At 53.0% G+C, this 9,592-nt stretch overlaps 1 protein-coding gene across 1 annotated transcript in view; it reads left to right on the top strand.

Annotated features, from left to right (window-relative positions):
• Positions 1–5,859, top strand: part of TPD52L2 (tumor protein D52-like 2) — a 13,184-nt gene extending 7,325 nt beyond the window's left edge. Inside the window, exons 5-9 of the mRNA XM_010143465.1 lie at positions 1–23; positions 3,542–3,568; positions 4,063–4,104; positions 5,236–5,284; positions 5,494–5,859. Coding sequence (XP_010141767.1) covers positions 1–23; positions 3,542–3,568; positions 4,063–4,104; positions 5,236–5,284; positions 5,494–5,589 — 237 coding nt within the window. The 3' untranslated portion in view covers positions 5,590–5,859. The remainder of the gene's footprint in view (positions 24–3,541; positions 3,569–4,062; positions 4,105–5,235; positions 5,285–5,493) is intronic.
• The last annotated feature ends 3,733 nt before the right edge of the window (positions 5,860–9,592 follow it).

Here is a 9,592-nt window from a genome sequence, read left to right as displayed (position 1 = left end):
AGCAGGAAGCTCGGTGACATGAGGTAAGGTTTCTGGGGTGTGCTCTGGTGCTTCGGTCTGGATTTCAAACAGCAATGAGCCTGTAGGCAAGAACCAGGCTCTTCCCATTTTTCTGCTTGGTTGCCCATCCTCAGCAGCGTGCTGCCAACCTTCTGAACGATGAAATGCTAATTAGAGACTTGTTGATGGCACAAAACCTGTTCTAAGGCATTTATGTTTGTGGCTTAGGACAACTGACAGTGGTTTTAATTGTCACATGGTTTCGCTGCAGCTTTTATGTCATATGTAAGAAATAGTATTAAAGTTCACATTTTCTGTGAGCAGGACTGTGGAGGGGTGTTTTCTCAGTGTTACTGCTCGGGATTAGAAAGGGATCACCACTCCTGTGCCCCATTACACTTTAAAACAGAGCGAAGTCTGGATGCTGCGTTTCCTGTGGCTTCCAGCCCTGTGCTTGGAACTGGTGAGGTACCTGATCCTCAGAAATTTAAGCTGCAGATTGGTGACATCCAGGTTTTTCAGGCGGAATACCCTGACCCCATTCTTCTTGGAACTGAGAGCTAATCAACCGGTCCAGGCTACTGAGGAAGTGGTGTTAGAGCGGGTATTTAACGTGATGTACTGGACTGAGTGGGCAGCTGTTGTTCTTTGTAGGGAATTTCCTATTCTGCTGTGGCTGGGAGTATCCAAGTGGTAAGAACTTGTTGGCCTCTGATCACGTAGTGCTGACTTATTCTAGCTCTGTCCTCGGTGAGTGATTTGCTGTGTTCCTGGAGGGTAATTTCTGGTGTTTTCAGTAGCTTCTCTGAGACCAGCTGGCTTCCTACCCTGTCCAGTGCTCAGGTTTGAACTTTTCTTTCCTGGAAACCAGTAGTCTGCTGGAGGAAGAGATTTACACGTAATCACAGCAGATTAAAGATGCTGGTGCACGATGTGGTGGCGACGTTTTACTAAACTGACAAGTGAAGTAAATTTGGTGCCTGCCTTGTGCAGGCTGGTCGGGCTGTCGTGGCCATGGAGTGGGAGCCGCTTCTTGGACCAAGCGAGGGAACTCCTGAATTCATGTTGCCAACAGAAGCAGCCGTTGTGGCTCAGTCCTGCCTGTTGCCTTTTGGTTGGGAAAATCCAGTTGACCAGGTGGCTGCGGAGATGGTTGTGCCCCTCCCCCGGAGCAGGAGATGGAGGGAGGGGACACCCAGCGTGTACCTCCTGGTGACACAGGAGCAGTGCAACCGGCTGCGTCGTCAGCTGGCCTGCAGATGTCAGGCCTTCGCGGCGATGGTATTGCTCAGCATTAATCACCCCCTGAAACGGCTGCGCTCCTTTTTATAGCTAATACCTTGGGGGGGTGTTATGAAATAGGGGCAGCTTCTGCGTTACCACTTGGGAACCCCGGCCAAAGCCACTGCAGCAGGACTCGCTTTGTCTCCGTGGCCCTGGGGGGAGCACAGTAATGACTGACTGGTTTCTTTTTTAAGACTTTTATTTTTTCAGTATCTAAATAACCAGAATTCTGTCTCCTCCTGTGCTGCATTCAAGTCTTGATATTTCTGATTCTGAGTAAGGTTTATCTCTGAGCGTAAGCTCCTGCAGGAGCTGTCCCAGTTCCTGCCCATGCCAGGTGAACTGGTGCTGTGGAACGTGATCAGAGCTGCCGAGGAGCGAGTTGTTGCAGTGCTGTGATCACATCCCTAATCGAGCAGGGATGATCTCTGCTCCCAGAGAATGTCCATTAAAGGCCTCAGAGCCTACACTACAACCCCTCTTACTGTACTTTCTTTTTTCCTCTGGCACTACAAACCCACTTGTGAGGCAGGTTTATTTTCCAGCACTGGAAGTGTGGCGATAACAGAAGGGATTTCCTTGTTTAGTCAGCCCTCACCGGCTGATAAATGCAAGGAAGGGCTGATGAATGGGACAAACACCTCGATACACGGAGGGCGTAGTCGTTGTTCTGTTAAAAATGCTATGAAATACAAGTAATGTGTCCCTGGGTTAAGGCTTTAGGGTCGTTGTGTTCTGGTCAAAATAATTTTAAATGATAGGGGTGTGGGTTTTAAGGAGAGGTGAAGTTAATGGGGTAACTGTGTGCTAACTGTGTTAATGCTGTGGCCTGGAGGGGAGAAATGCGGCTGAGTTAGTGGGCGGGATTGTTTTCAAATCTTGGCCAATTCAGCTTTTTCTGTTATCTCCACTTACAGCCAAAAAGCAAATTGGCCTTTAGTTCCGTTCCCGTGTTTTACTGACCCCAGTGAAGTGCAGAATGGAAAGCGTTTCAGTGTTTCCTTTCTTTGCTTTGTGGTTTTGTCCCCCCAACGCACTTCACCCTGTCTGAAGTTTGCTGCTGTACGTAACACTACAAGCAAATTCATCGTGAAAAGTTAGCCCGAGCCCCAAAGGTGTCTGCAAATCGCTGTAAACTTTAAATCCTCACGAAAGGAGGAAAAGGGTCACTGCTAGGTCCGGGCCATGACGCCAAAGAACTGAAGCGGTGTTTGTGGTGTTGCGTGCAGGGTGGCATGGTGCATGGACGGGTGTGGTCTGTGTTCCCCCAGCAGCAGAAAGTTGATTTATTTTGCATGCAAAGACAGCACTTCCAGGAGCCTGCCCAGCCAGGGGGCTGGCTGGGCGCGCGGGGAAGCGAAACCACCAAGGCTAACATCTGCATGCTGGCTGCAAGGAAGAGCCCTTGTGCTCCTTGCCAAGTCCCCAGCTCCAACTTGCCGCGACTGCTTCCTGCTGCAGAGACAAAAAAAATATTCAAGTGGAATAAAACGCTGCTTCTGGCAGGAGAAGCTCCTTCAGAGCATCCTGGTACTGGGGGAGTGGGAAACCTCAGTCTGCTATTCCAGACTGCTGAGATACTTCTGCACTGCAAAATCCCGTGTGGAAATCTCATAACCTGCTGGGGATTGTGTGCCTTTTAACCTAAAAATGGGCAACCATTTAGGTGAACACCATCCCACTTATCTAGATCCTCTTATCTTTATTATGCTGAGATGTGTTTGTTCTCAGCACTGTAACTTTGAGATCTGCAGCTGGGCAGGATAAGGGGCGGGTGTCCACTGCGGTTCCTCTTCCAGGGGTGCTCACCCAGGAGACCCAGAGTGCTGTCTTTGTGGAAGAGCTTGGGGAGAGGGGGAAGGAGGAGGCTTTACCAGTTGAGCTAGCGCTGGTAAAACTCTGTTTAGGAAACCACACTCCTAAAAAAAAAAAAAATTCACTGGAAAGCAGTGGATGGGGGTAAGTAAAATGTTGTGGGTAGTTGTGGCACATCCACTCCCTTCCCTCCCAGCACCCTGGCTCTGAGTTGCTGTAGGTGCTGTTATTGTTTTCTGAAAATTGTCTCAGCCTGGCTTGAGGTAAGGAAGAGTCACTGGGTCTTGCTTGCTTCTGCAATTTATTGTGAGAGGCTTTCCCTGGGTAGTTGACTGTGCTGTCCCGTGACCCCACGAGCATGTCCCTGCATTCAGTGGCGAGATCTGCACACGTGTCTGACCATTGCTTCCCTTTTCTCTCTGCTGCCCGCGGCTCCTCCCAGGGCTCACCCCTTCTCGCATTCCTTTAGGTAAGATGCTTGCTCGTCAGGTGTGCTGGAAGAGCAGTCGTTCCTCTGCCAGGCCCTTGCAGACATGCGAGGGGAAGCTGATGATTTCAGCCTCGAATCACAGAAGTGTTTTGGTGGGGAAGAACCTCTAAGATCATTGAGTCCAACCATTAACCCAGCACTGCTGAGTCCCCACTAAACCCCATCCCTCACACCACATCTCGGCCCACCCTGACACAGATTGAGAAACCTTTCCCAAACCAGTGCCCCGCAGCTGACTTCGGTGGCACAGCTGCCGTTTGCAGTTAAATACTCGTGTTTACTGTCCTTCGTCCACAAAACTGCGTGCCGTTCCGTACGGGAGGAGAGCGTGGCTCTTACCGCCACGGCCATCCACAGCAGCCGGCGCGTGGTCTGTAAGCATTTAAGAACCAGGGCTGCACTGCTTTTGCACGGTGTTGGTATCAAATGGTCATTTTAATGTTTTTCTCCTTGTTCTGAACGCTTCCGAGCAGCAGTTACTCCATCCGCCACTCCATAAGTATGCCAGCGATGAGGTAACGTAGCCCGTGTCGCCGCAGCGGGGTCGGTGGGAGCGTACTGCTGACTCCGTCATTGTTGGGTTTTGGTTGTGATTTGTACAGCTGGTTCCCTCCTTCAGCAGCCCCTGCTCAGCGTAAGGGGTCGTCCCGTCCTGCAGTTTGAGTAACTCGGGTGGTTTTCACCCCACCTCTCTTTATGGCTGTTGGCACCCGTGGTGTTCTTGACTAAGCGCAGTGTCGCAACTGTACCAAAGTCTAACTGCAGGTCGTAGCTTTCAGAGGGCCCCAGAGGACAGGGATTACAGTCCTGCCTAAACCCGAACTTGAACCCTCTGTCTCCAGCCTGGGACTGCTGCGCCCTTCTTGGCCTGCCCTTGTGCGTGAGGTGGTGGTGTCCTGGCAGCAGAAACGCCTGCCAGGCCTGGCCGAGCCCACAGGAGCCCTGTCTCTGTCCATCCTCGTTCCAGATTGACGGAGGTTGTTTTATTAGGCACAAATAAAAAGCGATTCTTTGAAACAAAAATAGCTGGAATGAGGGTAGTCATCTCCCAGTGCTCCCACAGCATTGCCGGGGGAGAGCAGCTCGCGATGAGTAATTGCCTCGTCTGAGCGCTCGGTGCCGAGCCCTCCCCTGGAATCTTTCGCAAGCGAAGCAGCTTGTCAGGTTATCAAACAACTGGCCTGCTTTTCTTTGCTAGAAATCTGAAATCCACTGATTAATTTATTACACTGTGCTCTTTCTGAGCGTCTCCTGATGCGAACGATCACCCTGGTAGTAAAAAAGCTGCTCATAGGCAGAGGCCCACGGCCCTCCCCCTTCCTGCCCACGGGACGGAACAGGGGAAACCGAAACCTTTGTCTTAAACCCTTTCAGCTTTCCCTTTCCATTCCTTGAGTGAGCTGGGACTTGTTTCCCTCCATAGTTTAGCTCGAACGGATTGCACGAGGTGTGAATGTTTTCCGTCAGAGCTGGTCTGTGGGGCTCTGGTGTGCCTGAGAGCTGGGTGCTGGAGGCTGTGAGGAGCTGGGAGCGTACTGGGCGCTGCTGGGAGCAGCCAGGGAGCCCAGTCACGCTGTGTGCGTTTATTTAGGTAGAACAAATCAAAACAAGTTAATTCTTTTTTTTCTTTTTCTCCTTTCTTCAAGGAATTCTGCAACCTTCAAGTCATTTGAAGATCGAGTTGGGACTATAAAGGTAACAGTCTGCTTTGTCTTGTAAAGGTAGAGCGTGAAGCCTTATGCAGAAACTTTAACTTCTGCACCATTTTTCTTGTGGGCTGGTGTTCGGGCAAGTGGCCTCTCGGCTGTGGAGCCTTGGCTGCAGGAGGTGACCTTGGCAGGGGAATCCACTTGGTCATCATGGGGTGGGCTTCTTGTTGTCCTAATTCTGCTCTCTCCTTTCAGTCCCGCGTGGTGGGCAGCCGGGAGAACAGCACCGAGGGCCTCCACTCCCCCTCGGGAGCTGGCGACAAGCCTCCACAAGACAACTCTCCCTTCTAGACGCGCGCTGGGGCTCTGCACGGCTGAGCGTGCCTGTACGAGCGAGCCCCCTCCCTCCCAAACCTTCACAACGGCAATGACATGCGAATCCAAGAAGGGGCTGAGAGCCAGTCCGGAGAGATCCGTCATTCATTCATAGACACTGCTGCTGGATCCAAGTCAAATAAAGAGAATGCAACGTTTTGTACACAAATAATATTTTACACTAAAGTTTGTAGATGAAATGTGTCACTGCTGTCCTTTTGGGAGAGCATGTCAGGTGGAGTTTCCTTCAGGTAGCTCAGAAATGCCACCAGTGTGGGTCAAAAACAGCTTTTGCCTTGTCTGACATAACCTGGAGCAGATACATCGCCCCAAGCAGCGTGAGGAGGGCAGTTACTGGAGAAGCCAAGTGCATGGGCACCTTCCCTTCAGCTTTGGCTGCCTTCTCCTGCGTTCGGAGCATGTCCTGCAGCTACTGGCGAGCTCCCAGGCTTCTCCCGTTACTGGTTTCCCTGGCTCTCACTGGAGCAGTCTGGTAAATGGGGTAGAAGAGTTGGGGTTGTTTTTTCTGGGCTCCCAAAGGGGAAACTTCACTTAGCAGCTGCCTCGTTGTTACACTAATGCTCTAGCTTTAACAGAACTAAATCTTTATTTTTAAATGCAATGAACTTTGAAGAAATAAAGCTTAGAAACAAGAAACGCTTCAGCATCCTGCTAGGGGAGTGCTCCCTGGACGCTGCCTCGCCAGCCTTACATCACCGTATGCTTTACTCGCTTGTGGTTTGTTTTCTCTAGAGAAGCCTCTGGGGGTTCTAACGCTGGCTGCTGAGCACCGGAGCTTCACAGCGCCCTGCAGCAGCAGCGTGCCGGTGAGCTGGTTCCTGGGGTCATTCAGTGGGGCACTCTGTTTTCTGAGCATGTGAAACTTGCTTCTCCCCCTCAGTTCATGCGTTTGTACTTAGAGAAGGATTTTCTGAAGGCTGCTGGTGGCAGGGCTGGATGAACAGGCCAGTGCTGTGTCTAGCACCGTGGTGGAGGGACTCGGCTCCCTGTGGGCTCCTCTAGCTCTTACGTCTGACTGGGACGGGGTGAGTTTTTTCAGCTCCCCCGGCTCCCCCAGGAGCTGGGTGGTTTGCTCTTTAGACGTCCAACTTCATTGCTCAGGAGCTGAAAAATGCCAAGTTTTCTCCTAGAGGCCTGATCCTCTTCTAGAGCAGGTGCCTCCACATAGGAATACCTGGAGTGAGCGAATCTGTGCCTTAAAGGCGAAGTGGGTCTTACTCAGGTTTTAGACTTGCCAATGTACATATCGGGGTAGTGTTAGTGGTTTATCACCCTGGAGGGACCGAACTGTCTCTGACCCTTCTGTAGAGAAGCAAGTTTTGACCCTTCCCTGCTGACTGATCTGTTTCCCACCCTGCTCCCCTCCCTCTGCAGACCTGGGGATGGACTCTCAAGGCAGAGGTACTTGGCCGTGGCTGCAGTGTAGAGCGTCGGCTACTGGTTTGACTGAAACTGGCCTCCCTGCGAGGAATGGAGCCAGCGAAACAGGGACGGCTGGAGCTTGGCTGTTGAACTGTTTATACAGATAAATAGTGAGGAAACCTGTCAATAAAGCTTTCCTTTGAGAGAAGATGGGGTGAGTGTTCTTGTCGCGTTCTGTCACGGTGCTGGGTGCATGTGACAAACTTTTCAGGCAAACACCACCTGCCTGCAGTGGCTTGAGGTGAGAAGCAGCTGAAATACTTTATCCCATCCCTCTGGCTCTGTCCCCTGGCTCCCCAGCCACTTTCCATGAAGGGATGTCCCAGACATTTACAGGTGGATGTTTCCTTTTCGAGATGCTGAGCAGCAGCTGGTTCTCAAGACGTCCTTCTGCTCAGCCAAGGGCTGGGGGGCTGCAAGCCCACGGGTATCCCTCCAGTACCATCGCGCTGCTCCCTTCCCTGCCGGTGAACCAGATGTTTCTCCAGCTCCCTCTCGCTGTTTTCCCGAGCTCGGAGCCTGGGACCGCAGTCGCAGCAGTAACCTTGGCCATGGGGGCTGAAGCTGGAGAAACTTCCAGTGTGGAAAAGCTGCAGCTGTGGTGCTGGCTCGGAGTTACGGTGTGATACCTCAGGGAATCAGCTGCTGGAATTTAAACAGCGCGGCGTGGGGGGAGCAGTGAGTGTGTGGTGGGAGGGGAGAGCTACTCCCCGAGAAGCAAAAGGGCAGCGGGGAGCAGGCACAGGGGTTGCGGGAGCCCAGCAGAGCTCCAGCTGCTCGGGGCGCTGTGCTTTCAGAGGAAGGCGCCTGGCTGGGGGTGAAGTTCGGCGTTTTGTTTGCTTGGTTTGAAGATTCGGGGGATTTATTTTTGCTACTCGACCTCCGTAGGTAAAACATTTCTGTAACTGGTCCAAGAGCAAAGGGGTTGGTGTGATGCCTGACCCCGGAGGAGACGCTGCAGAGCTGGGGCTGCCAGCTCCTGTGTGAGCCCCAGGGGTGGTGGGATGCTTTGCCACCACCCCAGTCCCTTCCAGTGAGGGATCTGGGAGTCCTGGAGGAAGGTTAATTAAACCTTCCCTTCCTGGTTACAGGCTTGGGTGTAGTTTGTTGCTTCCCGGTTTCTAAGTGTGCTCCTGGCAGCCTTTGTGGGTGCAAACCCCCAGTCTCCTTCAGGGCTGGGCTGCAGACCATGCAAAGGACAGGGTGGGGGGACGCAGCTTCCTTCCCCACAAAAACCCAGGACCAGGAGCAGATGAAGCCGCAGCAGCCTCACGAGCATCCTCCTGCTCTGCTGTAACCGGGGGAGAAGGTTTTGACAGCAACATTCTTCTGCTGTTCACCCCTGCCAGCAGCCTTGGTGGGCCGGAGCAGCTCAGCAGGGCTCGGGGACAGCCCGGTGCTCCCTCAGAGCCTGGGGAAGGGTTTGTCCTGGAGCTTTTCCAGTCTCTTCTCTCTCCTCCCTCTTTTCCCTGTTGTTTCCCTTACCTGAAACACCCTGGTATTAAACCTGCACTGAGGCCAGTGCAGGAGACCTGCCAGAGGTGGGATCTACGGAGCCAGCGCCCAAACCAGTGTCTCCCCCTTCCTGCTCCTCTGGTTTTACTGCATGATTTTCTCTTTCTTTCCTCGTCGCTGAGGACTTGCTGGGTTTTCTCTGCCTGCTCCCACGTTTCAGGGGGGTCTATGCTGAGCCCGCACTATTGACTGGGTGATGATGAGAGGCTCTTCCCATGAGAGACCTGTGGTGCTGCCGCCTCCCTGGGAGGATGCTCATCTCTTCCCACTTGGTCTCTGCAGGCTCCGTGGTGTGAAGCACAGGGACCGTTCCTGTCGTGTTTCCAAGCCAGATGCTCATGCAGCAGGGCCTGCTGCTGGCCTCAGCTGCTGGGCTGGACGAGATAGGGAGATTTAGGTCCGTAACTGGGCGAGCACCCAGCAAACAGGAGGGAGCAGAGATTCAGTGGGGAAGGGAGAGCAGCGGGTGCTCCTGAAGGCACGCTTTGGGGTGTGAAAGACTTAGCAGTCATTGTCCCCAGCCAGAAAGCACCCAGGGACAGGCTCACCCCCTTGGCTTGACGTCAGAACTTCCTGGGGAATTTGGGGTGTTTGTCTCCTGTCCGTGAAGAAGAGGGTAGGAGCCCTCATCCCAGGAACATCGAAAGTTGGGGGAAGCTGGATCGCACCACCACACAAGGAAGAAGCAGAGGAACCAGATTTGAGAATTGAGAAGTAATTTGTTGCAAACGTTGGAAAGAGCCACTTTTCCCTGCTGGCATCATGCCCCGACCTTTGCCCAAAACCACAGCAAGTGATTTTTGAAGAATTTGATATTTACACCCGTGAGAGGGGCCGCACAACTGCTGCAGCATCCCCTGGCCGAGCAGGCAGTGCCTGGAGCGGAGCGCTGGCCCGGGGCTCCCTGCCTGGTCACACTCCCCGTGCTCCTGTGGGTGCTGGGGGGGGGTCCAGCACCTCTCCTCGAGCACAGACTCCACGCAGGGTGCTGGGGAGCCCCACGTTCCGCTGGTGGTTCGGA

This window comes from Buceros rhinoceros, unplaced genomic scaffold (genome assembly GCF_000710305.1).
Source record: "Buceros rhinoceros silvestris isolate BGI_N320 unplaced genomic scaffold, ASM71030v1 scaffold37429, whole genome shotgun sequence".
Taxonomy (NCBI): Eukaryota; Metazoa; Chordata; class Aves; order Bucerotiformes; family Bucerotidae; genus Buceros; species Buceros rhinoceros.
The sequence above is the reverse complement of the archived record's forward strand: the minus strand, read 5'-3'. Positions and strand labels throughout refer to the sequence as shown.